This window comes from Entelurus aequoreus, linkage group LG14 (genome assembly GCF_033978785.1).
Source record: "Entelurus aequoreus isolate RoL-2023_Sb linkage group LG14, RoL_Eaeq_v1.1, whole genome shotgun sequence".
Lineage (NCBI taxonomy): Eukaryota > Metazoa > Chordata > Actinopteri > Syngnathiformes > Syngnathidae > Entelurus > Entelurus aequoreus.
The window spans coordinates 13,244,257-13,268,074 of NC_084744.1; the positions used below are offsets into that span (position 1 = coordinate 13,244,257).

Below are 23,818 nucleotides of genomic sequence, written 5' to 3' on the forward strand. Positions count from 1 at the left end.
TAACATGTTGACTTCTACGACAATATTCCTCTGCAACCAATTTTTGTGAGGACAATACATTAGTTGGGCCTGAATTTTCTTTAGCCCCGTGCTGGTTCTTGCAAGCATTCAATTTCATGAAGTGTCTCATTGTTTAGCAATGAAAAACCATGCACTCATGTAGCAAACATATCCCAATATGGATACTTTTCAGTTATACAATTAAAGTCATCTATCTAGCTTAACACACAAGATTAAGAGATACATACTTTTCTCGGGACAGAGACAGTCTGACAATAGAAATGCAATCAAACATACTTCCTGTTTTATTCCTACCGCAGCCCATTAAGGCAGTAAATTACAATGATTGGGCCTGATTTTCTAGCGACATTTGATGTTTCAAATTAGGGCTGCACTATTATGAGAAAAAAACTAATTTAGATTTTTCTCACCAAAATTGTGATTGCGATTCGATTTGCAATTTTTATAATGTATACATAAAACTGTGAAAACAGCAAGTGAAGGAAAACTAGTTACTTTTAGACTGTGAATCAACATATTCTTGTCTCAAGGTGCCACACATTAGAACAATATGAAGTAATTTACTATTTGGCTTTATGCGAACTCACAGCTTTTTTTCTATTCTGAAACTGAAGAAATAACCAATACAAATATACAGTGATTATGATGTAATTATATTACAATATACAATAATAATGCAAGTAACTATTTAAAAGGATTGAAAGGTGCTGCTATATCAAACATTAGTATCTTTTTTTTCGAAGTAAATGGTCCACTTCAGACAATCGTTTTTTTAACATGTCTTCTCTCAAACCTACTCGCTGGACTTCTTGTTTAATTGGTTCCACGGCCCATTTAGAAGCAAAGTACAGTAATCGGGGTTGGATTTCTTGATCACAACTTTATCACAAACAAATACCTAGGCCTCCTTTTAAAAGGGAACTGCACTTTTTTTGGAATTTTGCTTGTCGTTCATAATCATTATGAAAGATGTGACGACGGGTGGATTTTTACAAAAGTGCATTCTAAATATTAAATACATTCAATTAAAATTCTTACAATGGACCCTATATGGGAGCCGCTCTATTCTGCTTATAAAGCCCTTAAATAACATCCAAACATCCACGTTAAGGTTTTATATACATTATGTAATATGGCACATTTATAATAACATTTACCTATTTTTATAATTTTAAGCATATGTGGTCATTAATTTAAAAAACACATCACATTGTTCACTTTTTTTTCAATAACATCACTGATCACCGCTCACTGCAGAGTCCAGGAGAGCCAATAAACATAATAAAACATCACTTACCGTGCAAAGTCTGCTGTCATTAGGATGCCGACTGCTAGGATGTTTATATATTCCCATTTAGATAAAGAATGACTCATAATCCTCGCAAAGAAATAAAGCTAAACATCTTTTCGTGTTGTTCTCGTCTAATTTGGCTGTCAACTTGTACCTACTTGTTGAAATACGTCCTCAGCCTTCTTATATCCAGGTCAGAGGCATGATTTGGAATCTAGAATAATCTTCTAGGGCAGTGGTCCCCAACCACCGGGCCATGGCCCGGTACCGGTCCGCGGACCGATTGGTACCGGGCCGTGCAAGAAATTAAATTAAAAAAAAAAAAAAAAAAAATTATTTTTATTTAAATCAACATAAAAAACACAATATATACATTATATATCAATATAGATCAATACAGTCCGTGGGACAAATTTTCAAGTGTTGACCGGTCCCCAGCTACAAAAAGGTTGGGGACCACTGTTCTAGGGAGCAGGGAAGCGAGGAAACAGCTGACCACTCGATGATGTCAACATTACACACAAGCTCCTGACCATGGGGCCGTTATAAATAGTTTGTGTCCGTTAGCTTATAACAGCAATATCACCAATACTTTGTTAATATTCAAGTCCCGAAATGTAAATTGAATATTTTTGGCACTTTTTAGATGTTTTTTTAACTGGATTTTATGGGCGGAATAGAGTAAGCAGACTTTTAATTACAAGTTAGAATGCATTAAAAAAACTCCATCCTTCGTCACGTCTTTCATTATGATTGTGAACGATGCAGTTCCCCTTTAAACTTGTGATGATGGTTTCAGTTGAAAGATGACGATAGGAGTCAAGATTTTTGCATCTTTTGTTCAAAACCAGTCTTGCGCGGACCGCTCCACGAATCTCCATGACTACGGGATGCTATGGCCGTGTGACATCGACCGTTTCCGAGGTGTGGAATTTGTGTGCTGCCCGGCTGAGGCCGAGCAGGAGTCGGATAGCGCGGCGCTGGACGGGGAAGAGTCGGACGTGTGGTGGGGCGGATCTGAGCCTAACGAGAACAACGATAACAGGTAGCCATCTTTTTGATAATACTAATTCACCTATATGTGTGATTCTGAACGGTCTTTCTCCTCAGCATGACTCAGCATGTCGACACGGAGCCCACCGCTGCAGAGGATGATGAGGAGGAGGAGGAGGATGATGAAGATACTTTTGAAAGGGATGGCGAAGAGGAGGATGAGGAGGAGGAGGAAGAAGAAGACGACGGCATGACCAATGAGCGGGATAGTGATGAGCGCAATGCGAACGTTGCCATGACAACAACTACCACCACTGAATCCATTGAGGAGGTCGTCAGAGGTAATAAAATAGCATTTTTATTGTCTCGATAATTTCTGTGTGGATTATATCTATATGTTTTTGTGACATGACCTGTGTGTGTGTGTATACACCCCAGCCGTTTGTTGGTCACGTGCCGCAAAAGGCACGTGTGGTGCCAAGCTGGAGCGTTGGCACTTCGTGCCCAAAACGGGACGCTGTGCCCCCTTCTTGTTTGGGGGCTGCGGGGGCAACAGGAATAACTTTGATTCCGAGGAATACTGCTTAGCCGTCTGCAGCAGCTCCTGTAAGTTACCTCCTAGGATTGGGAACGCGGACAAAACCGTGTCAACTCTATAAAGCCTGACTGCAGACTGTCTCTCTTTACTACTCACACTCTCAATTTTTTCCTCAGTATTCTTTCAACTTAGACCTTTCTGAGGACTGGCAAGTCAATTTGATCTAATTATGAGATTACATTTTAGTCTTTTCATATGTTCAGCCAACATGTACTAGTATTCCATTTTTTTTCCAATATAGTATCTCACATTTCAGAGATCCTTGTATTATACAATACTGTAGAAAGTAAACTTGGATATACTTTGGAGCAGTAGTGTCATACTTGTTCTTATTATTGAGGGCATCATCGCAATCATGGCTGCCCTTTAAGGGCCACATTAAATTAAGTGGCAGACCGCAATAAATTATATAGAAGACCACATTGAATAATGTGTCAGACCACATCAAATTATGTGGAAGACGACATTGAATGACGTGGCGGGCTACTTAAATGGTGTGGTGGACCACATTGAATGACGTGGTGGACCACATTGAATGCCCTGGTGGACCATTTTAAATGACTTGGCGGACCATTTTAGATGATGTTGCGGGCCACCTAAATGGTGTGGCGGACCACATTGAATGACTTAGCAGGCCACATTAAATGCCCTGGTGGACCATTTATGATGTGGAAGACTACATTAAATGATGTGGTGCACCACATTGAATGGTGTGATGGGCCACGTTAAACGGCTTAGTTGACAATATTGAATAACGTGGAAGGCCAGGTTATATGATGACGTGGTGGGCCACGCTAAATGACATGACTGGTCACATTAAATGATGTGGAACACCGCATTGAGAAGTGGTGAACCACATTCATTATGTGGTGGACCACATTGAATGAGGTGGTGGACCACATTAAATGACGTGGATGACCACATTGAATGACGTGGTTGGCCACTTTAAATGATGTGGATGACCACGTTGAATGAAGTGGATGACCACATTGAATGAAGTGGATGACCACATTGAATGACGTGACGGGGTCACATTGAATGATGTGGAACACCGCATTGAGAAGTGGTGAACCACATTCATGACGTGGTGTACCACGTTGAATGTCGTGGTGGGCCACATTAAATGAAGTGGATGACCACATTGAATGACGTGGTGGGCCACATTGGATGACCACATTGAATGACGTAGAAGACGTCATTGAATGATTTGGCAGACCAGATTAAATGATATGGAAGACCACATTGAATAACGTGGTTGGCCACATTGAATGATGCCACATTAAATGACATAGAAGACCACATTGATTGATGTGACAGACCACATTGAATGATGTGGAAGCCCACATTGAATGACGAGTGGACGACGTTGAATGACGTGGTGGCCCAAATTAAATGATATAGAAGAACACATCAAAGGATGTGGCAGACCACATTGAAAGATTTAGCAGACCAGATTAAATTATGTGAAAGACTACATTGAATGATGTGGTGGGCCACATTGAATGACATAGCAGGCCATATTAAATAATATGGCCAGGCCCATTGAATAATGTGGCAGAACACACTGAAGACGTTACAAACCATATTGAATAATGTGATGGGCCACATGAAATGACATACTGGGCCAGATCTGGCCCCGGGCCTTGAGTTTGAAACATATGCATTAGAGTAGTCAATGTACTGATACAACTTTTATAGTACCGGTAGTGCAGATTTAGTGTCAACAAGCAGACAGTTTTGTCTAAATAGCTGGCAACACAAGTAAGTCCGCTCCTCCGTGTTGACTCCATTTTGAATTCCTGTTTACCCTCAATGGACCATGGCTCCACAGCACTTGTGCATCCCCAAGCTTGACTGTAAAAGAGGCACAATCTTCTTGCTCCTCACTTGTTTTGCCAGATAATTTAGACAATATTGGTTGTGTCATTTTCAATGTCGACGTATATTGCTGCTCCTCCACATCGAGAGGACCCAGATGAGGTGGTTCGGGCATCTGGTCAGGATGCCACCCGAACGCCTCCCTAGGGAGGTGTTTCGGGCACGTCCGACTGGTAGGAGGCCACGGGGAAGACCCAGTACACGTTGGGAAGACTATCTCTCCTGGCTGGCCTGGGAACGCCTCGGGATCCCCTAGGAGGAGCTGGACAAAGTGGTTGGGGAGAGGGAAGTCTGGGCTTCCCTGCTTAGGCTGCTGCCCCCGCTACCCGACCTCGGATAAGCGGAAGAAGATGGATGGATGGACATATATTGCTGTACAAACTGTACACTGACTACTGCAAAGTATAGCAAGGTTTACTTTCCATAGTATTTTCCCTCAAGATATAATAAAACATTTAAAAAGCAAGAATAGTATTAGGTTAATGGCTGGGTGAAGTTCCTTTCATATTCAGATAACAATATATTTAAAATACTACTTTAACATGACAATGTGTGGATCTGCTTTTGATGCTAAATGGGATTTTCCACATTGAATTTAAATTGCAAAAGTGGATCAGATTGAAATAAAACTTAATTTTACATGACTACTTCCAAAACTGCATACACACAGCAATTTTGTCGACATTGTATGCAGTTTGACAAAGATATAACTAGCAAATACATTGTACGTTGATGCAACAAAAGCAACTACTGAAGAATGTTGGAGCCAAGGTCCCTCGTTGTGAAGACGTTCCCGCTAATCCGCTAATCACCTCCAGATCATCTGCTCGCTGATCTCATTGTCTTGTAAAGCGATCAGTCACACTAACTGATACTTAACTCCAAGCATGTGGAGCAGGACAAGCTTTAAATCTGGAAACAGCTGCTGATGCTGATGATGGTGCACGTGTTTGCATGCCTTGCTGCAGCAATGTCTTGACTCAGGATGTCTAAACCAGCTGACTGGTGCACCGTTGTTCTGGATGTGTTTGTGAAGAGAGGTGGAGAAAGTGCAACTCTTGCCTTGATCCTGACTCGGCACTTCTCATCTTATCTTTAAGCTCCCACACCCAACCAACATAAACACACATCTTCACTGGGAAACGTATTGCACATAATAACCAGTGTCTTTTACAACTTCCTCTGTCTCTAACCTGATCACTGTATTTCCTCAAATAGTGGCCTGTGCCCTTAGTGATTGGGGGTCTTGATGAAAAGCAGGGTGCGATGCAAGCTTCAACAAATAAATTCCTCCCCTAAAATAGACACTAATTTTCTTGCAGCTGAAGAGAAAAATAACAAATGGTGTCTTTACTGTTCTTATGTTACTTTAGCACTGCGGTTTAGTTCACATTCCATGTATAATTTGAATCAAGTATCTTTATTTAAATAAAATATATTTTTAAAAATATGAAATCATTTAAAGGATATGCTTGAAGAGGTTGTTTGCAACTTCCTTACAGTTACATTTTTAAAGCAAAAAATGTAACAAAAACACCACCGGCTAGCTAATGGTTAAACAGAATACATTTGTTTGACAATAGTCTATATTTTTCACAATTACAAAATGTATGCAATAAACATTTTACTGACACAAATAAGTTGATTGGTGTTTACGGTGGTCACTCACCCGGTCTCAAAAAACTCAGGAGGCGCAGGAAGCGTGTGCACACTGCGCGTGCAGTCATGTTGTTGTTATTAAACAATATACATTCAAAGATAGCTAACACTAGCTACCAAAATTTTTATTATTAGCTAGCAACGCCTAAAGCCAATGCGCGTGTTTTGTGTTCTGTACTTACGTAATTACGTCATTACGTTTGAGAAGGCATAACAGAGCGGGATATACTATGTAAAATATATTGGAAAGTTGGCGGTCTCTAGGCATCTTTGTAAATGTTGCAAACAGCCCCTTTAAGTTTTAATTTACATTACTTAATTTTAATTAAGTAACATTATTTTAACATATTTTAAAAAATGAAATAAAATTGAGCTACATTGAATTAAGTGTCATTATTTGGGGAAAATACATTACTGGGAAAAAAATGTAACTCTATAGTAAATGTTAGAATTTAATTAATTAATTTGAATTAAGTATCATTATTAAGGGAAAATATATGTTTGGAAAAAAATGATTTACTTATTTAAGTTTTTAATTTAATTTAATTTTAACTAAATATGATTATTAGAAAAATATAAAATTATCCATCCATTCATTTGCTATGCCACTCATTCTTATTATTGTTGTTGGTAAGCGTGAGCCTATATCCCAGCTGACTTCAGGCGACACTTTGAATTAAGTGTCATTATTTGGGGAAAATAAATGAATGGAAAACATAAAATAAAGCCTTAAAAAATTTTTGAATTTAATTAATTTAATTAGTATCATTATTTGAGAGAAGAATATTATCGAAAAACATGTATTTAAGCCTCTAAAAGGGTTAATGTGAACAAAAACTGAATACAAATAAATACTTTACTTCATATAAATGTATGAAATCAAATAATTGTACCCAACAATACAAAGCATGCATTTAGCCCCTAATTTATTGAATATTATTCTTTTAAAAAACAACATGTATTTATTTGTGTTTCTGGTGAAAATACTGTAGATACTAAACATGAAAACATTTTACAATAGAAACATGTTTTTAAATATGTAGTCTATTTGTGGAAAGTAATGCATTTGCACAAATAAAGGTCTTACCAAAACAATGCCTTACGTCAACTACAGTCTATTATGCCAGTATTTTTTATCTTGTATTATTATATATCAACAAAAAATGTGTCTCTTCAAATTATGTGACATTTAAAATGTAAACATACAACAATTACTTTTGTTTGTGTTTCCGACTTAATTTTTCTGTAGAAGCTGAGACAACATTAGTAAATAGTCTTTCTTAAATTATTATTTTGGTAAAATAAATGGATAAGCGGTAGAAGATGGATGGATGGATGGAAATAGACGAACACCTGCTCCTCTCTGCTGTTTGGTGAATACAATTGAGGAAATACAGTATGTGTTTTTTAACAGTGGATGTTTAAAATGTTATGCAATGTTACGTCCTTTAACACTATATAACGTCGCCTTTGTTGAATGTTTTAAAGTAACAAGTCAACTTTTGAGTTAAATTTCTTGTCTGCCTTTTCCTTTGTTCTCTTTGAACCCTCCATCCTTCTGCCTTCCTCCTTAGTACCCACCATGATGCCCAGTGCTCCTGATGCTGTGGATCAATACCTGGAGTCTCCCGGCGACGACAGCGAGCACGGCGACTTCCAGAAAGCCAAGGAAAGCCTGGAGGCCAAGCACAGGGAGAAGATGTCGCAGGTTAGTGATGGCGTACTTTTCCTAGATTTTGTGCATTGTTGTGAGGGCTTTGTGTTCTTCAGGTGATGAGGGAGTGGGAGGAGGCTGAGAGGAAGGCTAAAAACCTGCCACGTGCTGACAAGAAAGCAGTCATTCAGGTACAAGCACAATACAACTGTCATGTTTTCAGATAAAGTGTCACCACAGCAGACAATGTTTGCATGTATGGAACGGCAGCACTTCCAGGATAAGGTGGAGGCTCTGGAGCATGAGGCTGCCGGAGAGAGGCAGCAGCTGGTGGAGACCCATATGGCCCGCGTGGAAGCTCTGGTCAACAGCCGCCGACGCATGGCTCTGGAAAATTACCTCAGCGCACTGCAGGGAAACCCTCCTCGGGTATACACACACACACTCACACGCACACACACACCCACACACTTGTCACACTGCAGTTCCACACTATTGCAAACCACAACCACACTAATGCAGTGGAACCTTGATTTCATCAACTTTGAAACGTTTGTATATTGAAGCACATTTCAATTAAATTTCCTTTATTTAACCAGGTAAAGACTCATTGAGATTAAAATCTCTTTTTGAAGAGCGACCTGACAAAGAGGGCGGCTCAAACAAAGTTACAATAATAATTACAACAAGACAATACAACAGAACAACAGCAGTCATACCACAACAGGTCAAAAATAATTTAAAAGGATTAAGTAATAATTCAATTTGAAAGCAAGTACATTGCCCAGGAGAACTGGTTTCTCGATCTTTTAAAATGGACTTAAACTCCCCCAAAGTGATCAGATCTTTCTGGATGTCATTCCATGACCAGGGAGCAGCATAGCTTACCAAGTTCTGTGTTGGCTTTAGGAACCAACATGTGGAGGACACCCTGAGAGTAGGCTGTAATGACTGGAGTCTCTACACACAAAGGAACACACATAGGTGGGGACAAGTCCAAGAAGACATTTTTATATAAAAACTATCCATCGAGAAAGTCTTCGGGCAGTTAAAGATGGACAATTTGCCTTTGCATACAAAGTGCAGTGGTGGACAAGATTTCCACAACCAGTAATACAACGTAAGGCACACTGATATACAGTGTATTTTTTTCAAGTAAGTGCCAGGTGCATTCATAAAAAGCAAGTCTCCATAATCATGTAAAGGAATAAAGGTGGATGAGATCAGATGTTTCCTAACTTTTAGGGAAAAACAAGACTTATTTCTGAAAAAGAAAAGATTTCTCCATAAGAAACAACGTAAAAATGAATAATGGGTTCCAGCCCCGACAACAGTCTATATTTTGGTAAAAGTTTGCACATTTTGAATCAAAGATCGGCCGAAAGGTTTTTTTCAATGGTTATTAGTAGTCAAGGAGACCGATAACCAATATTTTGAGGCAATATTCATTTTCAGTAAAAGTTAAGCTAAACAATACTAGTATTCGTCAGTAAACAACTGGACAAGGCTTTAAGTTGTACACAAATAAAAAAAATTAGGCAATGTCGAACCAGTAGCGATACAATGTTTTATGCGGCACGAATGTTTTGGTTCATTTAGCACCAAACAGCGTCAGGGGAGTTTACAAAAACCTTTATTACATGTATCTAATGCTGCGTTCCAAAATTTAGGAAATATCCTGGGAAAATTGGTAAAATATATGGTATTTTTTTAAATCAATAAAAAAAAATCATTGCCTGGACTCAAACAAAAGTTCTCCACATCACAAGAACTCGCTATCCCCTCAATCACAATTTTATAGACATTTTTGGATTTAATACATACCTCATGAGGAGCCCTGATATATTGCGAACATTTAAATAAAAACAATTCTGGGCTCCTTCACGTAGCTTATAGTTGTGACGTGTCTGTGGATGTTCTCATTCATCCAGGTCATTGTATTCTCAGGGCATTCAATTGATCGCACCTGGACTGTTCGGTTTGTCTTGGAAGACGTTTCGCCTCTCATCCATGTAGGCTTCATCAGTTTGTGCTCTTTGACTTTAGTTTAGTTTATTATTCTTCGGTCAATGGTCAACAAAATAAACAAACAGTCATACATTCATAGATTGAAAAAGAAAATGTTGCAGACCGAAAGGGTTTAGGCTGAAGTTGAACACTTATTGCGCCTAACCCTATAAACAATGTCAAGTACAAGATGAACTTCCGAAAATTATGAAATGTCCTTTGTACAACATATTATAAATACACATTATACACAACATAAACACAGTTAAATTATTTACACAGTAAAGGCTTGTGAAATATCCTTGTACACATGTTAAACCTTTGCACCAATTATATACCATGTGCAAACAATTATACTTCCATTATTATTTATATCTCACATTTAGTTTTTGATTAACATTGATCATAGTATTAACTACAGTGTTGATTCAAGAGTGATATATTTTTTCAAGACATTGGTCTTAAAGTGTTTTTTAAATGTGTGAAAGGAACTGGAACATTTTAAGGAATCATCCAAGCTGTTCCACAGTTGAACCCCCCTGACAGAAACACATCTACTTTTTAAGCTCTTTCTTATGTTAGTTCTTAGATTGGTCAGACTAGGTCTGACTAGTTGCAATCGATTGAATGCCCTGAGAATTATAGTTGAGAAATTTTTCAACAAGGCTGTCAGCATTTCTTCCCGCATGTTACAGAAAGTATAAGAATGTGTGAGCTGCTGCCTGCTCTTCCTTACCTCAATAAAATAAGTCTCTTATTTGTCAAGATATTTACCCAAAGTTTGGATTTTTAGCAGAGATATATTTTCTGTCGTCTTCATGTCCATCCATCTATGTCGCATTATTTGTTTGGATCACGGAAAATGTAACTCACGGCGCTCCATTAATGAGCCCACGCTCCGACTGCTGCGGATGGAGCCTTGTCGAGCGACTTGATTGCTGCAGTAGCAAAAACAAACAAAACGGCACCGGGAAGACGTCGGGAAAGATGGACAAACACAGGATTTCCTGAGAAAAAGAGTAGACCATGAATTGATTTACGTGGACCCCAACTTAAACAAGTTGAAAAACGTATTCGGGTGTTACCATTTAGTGGTGAATTGTACGGAATATGTACTGTACTGTGCAATCTACTAATAAAAGTTTCCAAAAAAACAGTAGATCAGCATTGCATCAGAAGGAGAGAAATGGGGGGCGTGGCCTCATGATGAAAGCAGTTTAGCAGACCGGGGAAGAATTCTAACAAGAACTCAAAAATAAATGCCCTGTCAGATATCAAAACATATTTGGGGATAATTATTTACAATGTGCGTAATTTGTATTCATACTTTTTTTTTTTTTTTTTAGAGGCGCCAGCAAAAAGGGCACTTTTCTAATGCAGGGCAAAAAGAGCTGGCAAACCAAAAAATTATGTAAAAAGGCTAAAAACACTCAAAAAGTAACACAATAGCTAATAGTAGCACTGCTGACTGAATGAGGATGGGAGCTCGATCAGCCCGCCCACAATGTCTGTGCCGCGAGACACACAACGGGTGGATAAAATGTTTGTACACAAAGACAAGGTTTGTACACCAAAGCATATATTCATTTGATCTGTAGTTCGTAAATCAAAAAGTTTGTACAATGAGGGGTTCGTAAATCGTATTCTACTCTATATCACAAATGCTGCATGAATTACAGCATCCCTCCAATTATTGCCCGCTTCCTAATGATTACAGCATTTTACAGTGCATATTGTTTTCAAATGTTAAAGTCCAACTTTTACCTCACCAGCCTCGCCAGGTGCTGAGCCTGCTGAAGAAGTACGTCCGGGCCGAGCAAAAGGACCGTCAGCACACAGTCAAACATTACGAGCACGTCCGAACGGTCGACCCCAAGAAGGCTGCGCAGATTCGGCCTCAGGTATGCCGCCTAATGATTTTTTTTTAAATATAATGTTGTTGTTTTTTTTAAATAAAAGCATGTCAACTTTTGTTCGCCTTCTGCAGGTTTTGACCCACCTGCGTGTGATTGACGAGAGGATGAACCAGTCCCTGGGTTTGCTCTACAAAGTGCCCACTGTGGCCAACGAGATACACAACCAAGTCTGTAAGTTTCAACATCATCTTTACAAAAAACATCTTGCATAAAAGGGACTGCTAAAAAATATACCACAATGAAAAATAATAGCGCAATGTATCGTCACATCATTCATTGCCAACCAGAAAGTGGCCTGTGAAGTAACCAACACAGGCTACAAATAAACCACACATAAAGGAAAACGATTGATTATTTTTGACGAACTGACCATCAGAGCAAATTTGCTTAAGTAATATGTACTCATGTGCACCCACTGGGGGAGCCACTAATGTCATTTACCCCACTGGGTGTCCTAATTATTTCATATGTTAAATATGAGCATTAAAGCTGCATATCTATCCTAGCTGTCATCGTGCAGAGAGTCCAGTCCGAGCTGTCTCAGCAGGTTTCTTCCTTGCAGAGTGACACCAGGGTGAGTCGGGTCGCAGCCACCCACCCTCTCTCTCACCCGCCCCCACTAAATGAACGTGTAAATACAGGATCACACACACTGTGATCTGACTCAGCACACGTGGAGTTAACAGGTCCTTTTATAATCTTAACGTGAACAAGGTGGACAGGATGAGCTACGGGAACGACGCCCTCATGCCCGACCAGGCCTACAGCTTCGCTCCTATGGACCCAAGCCTCGACAGGCTGGGCTTCATCCACCCTGAGAGCTTCAACCAGCCCAACACTGAGAACCACGGTAAGACACACACCCAAAACACTTTAAAAAGCTGATCATTTATTATAAATTGGTTACATTTCTTCACAGTTGAGCCTGTCGATGCTCGCCCAGTTCCAGATAGAGGACTACCCACACACCCTGGTAAGTATTACAAGTTCACCAACATCTAAAGTTCAACATGTGAAACAAAGAAATCTAATTGTAAATTTTGTAAAGTAGATAAATCTGTTCCAGTGTCAAACTATCCCCATCATGACACCTATTATTACTAACTGCACATTTTAAGTAGCATTTAAAACTCCCATAAAAGTGTAAAAAGAATATAAGACAACTACAATTATGTAAAACAGCTCACCCGTGTTTGTAGCGTAATACTGCCACCTAGTGGCCTTTTTTTGGGTATTGCTAAAATAAGTGCTGCGTAGTGCATCTATATGTGTGTAAATATATATTTATGTATGTATACATATATATACATATGTGTGTGTGTATATATATATATATATATATATATATATACATATGTATATATATATACACATATATATATGTATGTATGTATATGAATATATTTGTATGTATATATACTGTATATATATATATGACGATTTACATATGTATATATGTATGTATGTATGTTTATATATGTATGTGTTTATAAGTTTTTATGTATGTGTGTATATATGTATAAATCGATGTGTATGTACCGTATGTAAATATCGGTATATATATGTGTGTATATATGTATATATTGGTATATATGTTTATATGTGTGTATATATATTTATATATGTACCTGTGATGAGGTGGCGACTTGTCCAGGGTGTACCTAACCTTCCGCCCAAATGCAGCTGAGATAGGCTCCAGCACCCCCCGCGACCCCGAAAGGGACAAGCGGTAGAAAATGGATGGATGGATATTCATATGTATATATTTATATATGTATGTGTGGATATGTATGTTTATTTATGTATATGTGTGTGTGTGTATATACATACATATACATGTATATATACAAACGTACATACATATATATATGTCTGCATATAAATAAAAGAACCACTGGTGTATTTTACAAGTGTATTTATTTAGTGTCTGAATTCGGAATTCTAAAACTTTTCCATGTTGCAATAAGTTAAAATTTCCTGTTATATGGTTATCATCACACTATTTTTTAAATTTTTAAAGGGTCTGCCCTGAAGCCAGAAGAGATGCCCCAAGTGCGACTGGAGACAAAGGAGAGGCAAAGTGCTGGCTATGAAGTCCACCATCAAAAACTGGTCAGAAAACCTTACACTACTTCTCAGGAACATCATTAGATTTGTTTACACCCATTAACTTTTTTTATTTTATTTTTTTTAAATATCAGGTATTTTTTGCTGAGGATGTGGGCTCCAATAAAGGTGCCATCATCGGGCTGATGGTGGGAGGCGTTGTCATAGCGACCGTCATTGTCATCACCCTGGTGATGCTGAGGAAGAAGCAATACACTTCTATTCATCACGGCGTCATCGAGGTAAAGGAACACCACAAATACCCATTTTTATCAAACAGTGAAATGTTCTGAACTCCCGTTTCCATGCCAGTGCGGCACTGAGCAGATTAAAGCCACACGGATGGAGCTCAGTTCATCACATAAACAAAATGTTGTAATGTTATGATATTAGAAATAAATAGTCAGCAGTGTTTCCCATAAACTGCCAAGATACCTGTGGCGGTGGGGGCGTGGCTATGGGCGTGGTCACCATGACATCATCGAGTAATTTGCATAATTTACTACAATGATATGATTACCTCTAAAAAGGCTAAAAAAATGTATACTTACTAACTAATAACAGTTTTGTTTTAAACGTCCATCCATCCATCCATCCATCCATCCATCCATTTTACAATATAATTACAACACTTTATGTACATATTTATATACAGATTTGAACAATAAGTTATTCACTGAAATATATTTATTAATTGTGGTTCTTACAAAAAATATATCTTATAAAATATAAAAGCTAAAATGTCTCTTAAAGGTCTGCCCCTTTAATTAGTGCATACTAAATAATTTAACATTAGCCTACTACTACAACCATATTATTTACCAGCAACATAAAGTGAAACAGAGGCAGAGGTGTCCTGCCACAGTCAGTAACAAATAAACAGAAAACAGTAGTGGTCAAATACAAATAAGGCAACAAAAGAAGTATCCTACACTTCTCTTTTGTAAAGTAAATCTGAACAGCCTATATGGGCATCTACATCAAATATATGATTTGCCTAAGAAGCTGGACAGGACAAAAAAAAAAAAAAAAAAATGTTCATGTTTTTTTTTAATTTGTGGCGGACGTAATTCTTTCGTGGCGGGCCGCCACAAATAAATGAATGTATGGGAAACACTGGTCAGATTATAATGAGAAAATGTTACCACAGTTTTAGGCTGCAGAGCACACCTAAATGTAAGCCACACCCACCTCATTGTTGTACATAAATTGGCCACACAAGCCTATAAATCGCAGGAGTACACATTGAAATATCAAATATTAATATAGTATTAGGCACTTGTGTTCAATTACAAATTTAACACAAACATTGCCTGTAACTTGGCTTACAGTTGCCTCGTAAAAGTCTTCGCCCTTCTCCGTCTTCGGCTTTAGGGCTGCGTGGTGTGCATTTTTTGCGTCTCCTTCATGATGAGGGTGAGTCCATAAGACGCTAAATGTGAACAATTTCCTTGGTCTGATGTGAGAAGGCTAAGATTATTGTCGGCTTGTGAACCTGGAAAATCCATGAATTATCCGCAACACTGGTATTGTGTGGTAAAACATTTGCTGCTTATAGACTAGAAATCAAATTAGAACTGTCTTGAAATAAAGACATAATATTAAGAGGGAAAAAAGTATTTAATGAAAAAAAGCATGGAGGAAAAAAGTCAGATTTTTAAGAGAAAAATAAAATGTTCTGTAAATGCAGTCAATATGTTGCAAAAGTAAAAGTGTTACATAAAAAATGTGTTTCTATGTACAAAGTAAAAACTATTGAATATTTATTAATTTGTAGACAAATATAACAAAATATGTAATATTTTTATGATTTTTTACCCCCAATTTTGGCTTTTCCCTGTCAGAAGTCGCCACAGCAAGTCATTCGCATTAATGCTTTTGGTTTCATTTTTACCTCTGATGCCTGGGAATTGAACCCATGCCATCTGCTATGAAAGGCAAAAGCATGTGCCGTTACACCACCACATATTGTCATATTTTCACAATATTATAGAATACTATTGAAAATGTATCATTTAAGCCATTTTAGTAGTCAGTATTTTTGCCTGAGTCAATGCTGATGGCATTAGGGACGGCGCCCATAACCTGGAGGGCTCCTCGTACGAATCCGGCTTCTGCCATCCAAGTCACTGCCGTTGTGTCCTCGGGCAAGACTCTTCACCCATTTTATTCCCACACTGGTGTGTGAATGTTTGTGGCGAGGACAAACACAGAAAAAAGAGATCTCAATAGAACTTTTCCTATATCAAAGTAAAAAATGTTCAAAAGTGCACTTACAATGCAATGCATCACATATTTCCAGTTGTTTCGTTACAGTTTGGTCCCATTCCCCTGTTCTCTGTTTGTAATTGAACAGTCAATAAATAAATAATAGTAAGTAGTAAGTAAATAAACAAATATTAGATACAAAAATAATATATATGTATTTTTAAAGGTTCAAGATGTTCATCATAATTGTTCTTGTACTTAGTGAACACTTGTAGTTTGAACAGTCTCTTTAACTGAATAATATTAATGCTTTGTTTGTGTAATCCATTCCATAATTTAATTCCACATACAGATACACTAAAGGTCTTAAGTGTTGTACGTGCATACAATTGTTTTATATCAGATTTTCCTCCAAGGTTATATGTCTCCTCTTTTGTTGAGAAGAATTGTTGTACATTCTTGGCTAGCAGGTTATACTGTAGTTTGCTTTGTACATCATTTTAGCTGTTTGCAAATGCACCAAGTCGTTGAATTTTACTATTTTTGATTCAATAAATAAAGGGTTTGTATGTTCTCTATATCCTACATTACGTATTATTCAAATTTTTTTTTTTTTTTTTTTATAAAAAAAATCTGCTCCAAAAATAACAAAGCGTGTGGAATAAAATAAGAATGAATATGACGAATAATGATTATGAAACATGACATAGAATGACTTACAAATGTGAAATAATATTACATAAATTAATAGAACAGTTATAGGTTTTTATTTTATTTTAATAGCTTTTCCTCAAGGATCCCAAGTGTGTTTTTCTCAGGGGACTTTTGCTGCCTTACCGCTATTAAGCGTGTGTTCTTTTAGGTGGACGCGGCGGTGACACCAGAGGAGCGTCACCTGGCCAAGATGCAGCAGAACGGCTACGAGAACCCCACCTACAAATTCTTCGAGCAGATCCACAACTAAACAAAAGCCAACCACTCCGCAGGCTCTGTTCCTGTCTTGCTCCTCTCCACCCTTCTGTTTGTTTTTAAACGTTTGACTTGGATGAATCGCCGTGGTTTTAAAGTGAAGGAGCTGCGGGACAGAGCCGTGCGGATCCCCCAGTTGCACAGCGTATACTAACACTAATTTCGGCAGACAAGGGTTACTCCGCGTCACCTGCACATCTTAGCCACACCTGAACCCTTGCACAACTCCTTGACTGACTATAGATATACAGTATATATAGAGAGAAAGAAATATATGAAGAAAATCGTGTCAATACAGCACTATCCGCTAAATATTTCAACATTGTAAAAAAAATGAAAGAAAAACAAACATAAGAATGAATACTGGCGGGGGTTTTTTCAAGTGTAACATATGAAGAAGGCGATTAGCTGTTAAGTCGATGTCGTGCATGGCGGATACAGTTAGCATACAAGAACTTTCAGATCAGGGGCGTCCAACGTTGTGATGAACTGAAGTACTGCTACCTCGGGTTTCATGATCAGGCTGCTCCTGGACACACTATCGTATGAAAAGCCAAGCTATTTCTCACATAGGAAATCTGTTTGACACCCAAACACAAGACTTTTTCAAAAGAATAATGATCATTTTACAGACAAACAAGACTTTTTCAAAATAAAAATGATCAATTTACACACGGAGAATACTTTTTCAAAATAATAATGATCATTTTACACACGGACAAGACTTTTTCAAAATAATAATGATCATTTAACACACGGACAAGACTTTTTCAAAATAAAAATGATCAATTTACCCACGGACAAGACTTTTTCAAAATAATAATTATCAATTTACACACGAACAAGACTTTTTCAAAATAATAATGATCATTTAACACACAGACAAGACTTTCACAAGAATAATTATCATTTTACACACGAACAAGACTTTTTCAAAATAATAATGATCATTTAACACACGGACAAGACTTTTTCAAAATAAAAATTATCAATTTACACACGAACAAATGATCAATTTACACAGGGACAAGACTTTTTCAAAATAATAATGATCAATTTACACACGGACAAGACTTTTTCATAATAATAATTATCAATTTACACACGGACAAGACTTTTTCAAAATAAAAATGATCAATTTACACACGGACAAGACTTTTTCAAAAGAATAATGATCATTTAACACACGGACAAGACTTTCAAAATAATAATGATCATTTTACACACGGACAATACATTTTCAAAATAAAAATGATCAATTTACACACGGACAAGACTTTTTCAAAAGAATAATTATCAATTTACACACGGACAAGACTTTTTCAAAATAATATTGATCAATTTACACACGGACAAGACTTTTTCAAAATAATAATGATCAATTTACACACGGACAAGACTTTTTCAAAATAATATTGATCATTTAACACACGGACAAGACTTTTTCAAAATAATACTGATAATTTAACATACGGACAAGACTTTTTCAAAATAATAATTATCAATTTACACACGGACAAGACTTTTTCAAAATAATAATGATCAATTTACACACGGAAAACACTACAAAATGCATATGAATAACGAAGGAAATGAAGAAATGAGCATTTAACATCACTTTTGACCTTTTTACTGAGGACTCTTGACGGGAATGAAGAAGCCCTTGGATTGTATGGCTAGACTTACTTAACAGTGTGGTGCGTTCAATGACAATGTGAAAACACGGTCTCTTGTTGACTTTGATTAAACCGCAACTTTTTTGGGGGGGGCTATTTTGCAGCTGTACTCAATTAAAACAAGGGAGTCGTCAATGCGGGTTTAGCTACTAAAACCAGGATATATTTTTGGTGAAAATTTTCGCCGAAAACCTCGGTATCTATTGAAAACCTGATATTTTGTGTCAATGTTGACAAGCATCAAAATTCCGCACCACTGCCCTGATGTAGGTATTATTTTTCTTATTCCAGCCTTTCTTTGACTGGTTTTTTTCCTCCTACATTTCTGAACCAATTCATATTGATGAAAGACCAACATTTTCAGCTAATTCCAAACTCGTTAAAGTTGTTGTATAGCTAATTTTTGCTGGTAGACACCTCAGAGTCATAGACTTTTTGGTACTTGATGCATGTTAACTGTTAGCACTTTCAGTTAATTTTGCAGGCACACACATCAGTCATATAATTTCATACTCGACACATGCTAACTGTTAGAATGCTTAAAATGAGCAGGTTAGCTTTTTTCCCCAGCAAATTTCCCAGTTATACATCTCAGAGTCATAATTTGATATTTTACACAAATGCTAACTGTTAGCATTTTCAGTTAATTTTGCAGGCACACACATCAGTCATGTAATTTCATACTCGACACATGCTAACTGTTAGAATGCTTAAAATGAATTTTTTTCAGAAAGCTTCACAATTTTATACATCTGAGAGTCATAATTTGATACTTTACACCTGCTAACTGTTAGCTTTTTCAGTTAATTTTGCAGGCACACACGTCAGTCATATAATGTATTACTTGACAAATGCTCACTGTTAGAATGCTAAAATGAACATGTTAGCTTTTTTCCAGAAAATTTCAGTTATACATCTAAGAGTCGTAATTTGATATTTGACACATGCTAACTGTTAGCATGTTAGCTTTTTTAAAGCTAATTTTGCATATATTTGGCAGTGCTTGATAGATGCTAACTGTTAGCACGATAATGTTGGAATGCAAATTTTTTCGCTTGTTTTGCTGATAGGCGATTTAGTGTGGTATATTTTGTCAAATGTTGCTATCTGGCCACCGTGCTACCAATCCATGTTGGGCTTTTTTTGCATTTACACGCAATTTCTTCCGACATTCCATATTGTAGTTACTGAATGAGTTGCTGGCGCCAGCATTCTGCATAAAATCACCTCGTTGTCAAAATAGGGTGACAAAGAAAATTTGCGCAATATCTAGTAATATAACTCCTTTATAGTTTAATCATTGTATTTTATTTTACAAATGTGCAGAGGGCCAACAAGCAAAGCACGAAAAATGGTCTGCATTTTGGACCCCCCCCTGTCTAGGACCTTTTGTCAGGATTGTACATTTCTAGTGTCTTTCTTTGTGACCTTGTGTGATATGAAGAGGAAGAAAAATACTCGCTTTAAACCGCTCTTTTATTTTTTGTTTCTAAAAAAGATCTCCATGCTTCACTGTTGCTTTAGCTGCATGGGCAAAGAATACAAATACTCTATGTAATATATGACGTTGTATTAGTATCCGAAAGGAAGATGATTGTGTTATACTGTTTGCGTTTTATGCACTCCTGTCTTTTTTGTGTGAGGTAATGGGGAAACATCACCACCACATTGTATAGTAAAACTAAGCACGGTCAAGAAAATACTCTCTTATGGACAATTATCATGCAAGTTGGCCATTGTGCTTCCAAGCTGCATGATATATTTGATCACAGTAATTATTGACCCGAATATAAGACAACCCTGAATATTGAACATGTCTTTTCAAGACTTCTTTGTTAAATAAGTGAAAGATTGCAATACATATACATTTTTTTTATGAATAGTCGACAGTTGTAATATTGACAAGACTCATCTGTTGGTTTGCATGGTTTATTCTTCAGACATTGAAGATAAGGCAACCTGTGTTTTCAGTTCGATTTTCTCATTCTATGGTTATCGCCTAGCTTTGGAAGTTCCACTGGATTAGGATTGTATTTTTTAATTTCCCCTTTCTGCTATTTGTTTCTTCATCCCATTGTAAGTAAGCAAGCATCCGCCATCTTGTCCCCTCTGTCTTCAACACACATATCATATCACCACATTGACATGTGGATTAAAGATCTTATTCAGGTAAATGTTTCATTCAAAAGAAAAAATATATATTTCCCCCCCATTTCGCTGTGTAGTTAAATGAAATTTGCTTAAAAAAAAGTTTCTACTTCCACAATATCATGAATAAAATTTTGAATGTATATACCTGGCAGATGTTGTGAATTAATGAATAACATACAGTTCAGAAAAAAATGCTTGCCACTTTATTCCCTCCTTGTGGACATTTTTCTTTATTTCTAAAAAAAAAAAAAGGGTCCAAAAATGTAGGGAACATGGACTAAAATAAAAATACAAAAAGGGTATTTCTATAAAAGGAAAAAATATGAAAATACACATGCCGTCGCGGCTATCAAAAACATGAAGCGTGGGTTTATGTACAGTGGGCTGTTGTACGCTACGGACGAGGAAGACGGGTTAACATGAGTTCAGTCACATTCAAGCATTCGTTTCACCGTGAATCACATGCGGACATTTTACCCTCTTCGGGTTTAAAAAGCTGTAACAAACTTGGCGTGTCAGAAGGTAAAGAGTTCAGAGGAGAGTTTGTACATGGCCTTCAACTGTCCTTGTCCAGCGTGGTGGTGGCCAGCGTCACCGTGGTGATGGGCTGGTGGTGCATCTGCATCCGCGACATTTTCTTCTGCTCGCATTCTGTCACCAGGCCGTTGAGCTCGGCGGCGCTGTAGCCGATCAGAGTCCTCAGGTCGCACACAAATTTGTAGACGAAGCGCTTGCCTTGCACCTTGCTGATCATGTCGCCGTCGTAGTAATACCTGCGGGAAATATGTGAAATCCAACGATAAATGAAGACTACCAGAACTTTGCATGCATCGATATATTGCCATGTCTGTCAGTGTTTCCCACACATTCATTTATTTGTGGCGGCCCGCCACGAAAGAATTACGTCCGCCACAAATTAAAAAAAATAAAATAAAAAAATGTTTTTGTCCTGTCCAGCTTCTCAGGCAAATAATATAGCAGATGTAGATGCCCATATAGGCTGTTCAGATTTACTTTACAAAAGAGAAGTATAGGATACTTTTCTTGTTGCCTTATTTGTATTTGACCACTACTGTTTTCTGTTTATTTGTTACTGACTGTGGCAGGACACCTCTGCCTCTGTTTCACTTTATGTTGCTGGTAAATAATATGGTTGTAGTAGTAGGCTAAAGTTAAATTATTTAGTATGCACTAATTAAAGGGGCAGAGCTTTAAAAGACATTTTAGCTTTTATGTTTTATAAGATATATTTTTTGTAAGAACCACAATTAATAAATATATTTCAGTGAATAACTTATTGTTCAAATCTGTATATAAATATGTACATAAAGTGTTGTAATTATATTGTAAAATGGATGGATGGATGGATGGATGGATGGACGGACGTTTAAAACAAAACTGTTTATTAATTAGTAAGTATACATTTTTGAGCCTTTTTAGAGAAAATCATATCATTGTAGCAAATTATGCAAATGCTCTCAGCAAAGGAACACGTTTCTTCAATAGGAAAATGAGACGAAGGGAGTGAACACTCCAGTCATATGAGCCCACACGACAAATTTTGGAAAGTGATGGCAGTAACAAAAAAACGTTTTTTTCCAACTGTGGAAAAAAACAGCATTTCAGGATAATCAAGGGCAATTTTTTGCCAAAAAAAGAGTGAGAGTAATTTTTTAAAATGTTTGTTTACCTTCCAATTACAAAGGTAAAAAAATACTAAAGTAGTGATTACTGGTAATAAAAGTTGCTTGCGAATACTTGCATTATTATTTATTATGGTCCTGCTGCAATGCAAGCAGCCCATATTATTATTATATATTATGATTACTTTAATGTTTGGTTTGCTCCCTCAATAATGCTGACAATAATATTGTTTATCGGCAATCATTTGTGGGACAAAGTGCGTAAAATATGGTATCGACCGATTGAGTCTTTGAATCAAAAAGAAGCAAGTTAACATGTAAATTGATACACGACAATAAAGCGCCATTCTATTTGGGTAACGACGACAAAGCCTTAACAACAAACACGTAACTTTAACTGATAAAAGTGAGCGCAAGGCATGCTGGGTACTTTAGCGGCTCCCTTTTCTGATGCAGTATCAGAATCAGCTTTATTGCTGCGTTGCAAGCACGTGACCGAGAGGCATTTCTGGGTTTCAGGTGGTGGTCTAGGGTCCCATTAGGCTACTGTTTAATTACCTGCATCAGTGCAGATTTCAGCGTACTTTCAAAAATTTCTAAGCAAATTTACAAGTGATCATGAAAAAAATATTCAAAATGGGATGGCGTGGGGACACTTCTCTTGAGAAAAATATTTTTTTAAAGATTTAAACCATTCATCATCACCAAGATGTTACTGCTCGCCTTGACTTCAGTTCCTTGGACACTTACAAGGATTTAAATAGAAAAAGATTGGAGGCACATTATGTCTTTACATCTGAGGGGTCCACAAATTAAGTATTCATTCTTGAAAGACAATGTTGGACTTATTCGTGTATTGGTAAGTAACGTATTTGATTCACATAAGTGCTGTGCTGCTGTGATTGTGACGCGAATGAGAAAAAGGTTAAGTTTGTTTGCAGTTGACTTCTTGCTACAAATATTTGTCATCTGCAGTTGTTCTTGTGGTGTGAAGTTCATATTTTGTCTCATTATTTAGCTATAGATGTCCCTGTTGTTCAGCAATGTT

At 37.3% G+C, this 23,818-nt stretch overlaps 2 protein-coding genes across 4 annotated transcripts in view; one reads left to right on the forward strand and one right to left on the reverse strand.

The window, feature by feature from the left end:
• Positions 1 to 22,067, forward strand: part of LOC133664400 (amyloid-beta A4 protein-like) — a 26,203-nt gene extending 4,136 nt beyond the window's left edge. The window contains exons 5-18 of one of the 2 annotated variants that reach the window (XM_062068984.1): positions 2,164 to 2,357; positions 2,423 to 2,646; positions 2,744 to 2,911; positions 8,015 to 8,148; positions 8,211 to 8,285; positions 8,365 to 8,523; positions 11,874 to 12,002; positions 12,089 to 12,188; positions 12,524 to 12,591; positions 12,732 to 12,867; positions 12,937 to 12,990; positions 14,038 to 14,129; positions 14,219 to 14,365; positions 17,194 to 22,067. In XM_062068984.1, the coding sequence (XP_061924968.1) occupies positions 2,164 to 2,357; positions 2,423 to 2,646; positions 2,744 to 2,911; positions 8,015 to 8,148; positions 8,211 to 8,285; positions 8,365 to 8,523; positions 11,874 to 12,002; positions 12,089 to 12,188; positions 12,524 to 12,591; positions 12,732 to 12,867; positions 12,937 to 12,990; positions 14,038 to 14,129; positions 14,219 to 14,365; positions 17,194 to 17,295 (1,782 nt within the window). In that variant the 3' untranslated portion in view covers positions 17,296 to 22,067. The remainder of the gene's footprint in view (positions 1 to 2,163; positions 2,358 to 2,422; positions 2,647 to 2,743; positions 2,912 to 8,014; positions 8,149 to 8,210; positions 8,286 to 8,364; positions 8,524 to 11,873; positions 12,003 to 12,088; positions 12,189 to 12,523; positions 12,592 to 12,731; positions 12,868 to 12,936; positions 12,991 to 14,037; positions 14,130 to 14,218; positions 14,366 to 17,193) is intronic. The other variant, XM_062068985.1, reaches the window with a different exon arrangement.
• LOC133664405 (GA-binding protein alpha chain-like) overlaps positions 21,169 to 23,818 on the reverse strand; it is a 20,560-nt gene continuing 17,910 nt past the window's right edge. Inside the window, exon 10 of one of the 2 annotated variants that reach the window (XM_062069010.1) lies at positions 21,169 to 21,900. In XM_062069010.1, coding sequence (XP_061924994.1) covers positions 21,684 to 21,900 — 217 coding nt within the window. In that variant the 3' untranslated portion in view covers positions 21,169 to 21,683. The remainder of the gene's footprint in view (positions 21,901 to 23,818) is intronic. The other variant, XM_062069011.1, reaches the window with a different exon arrangement.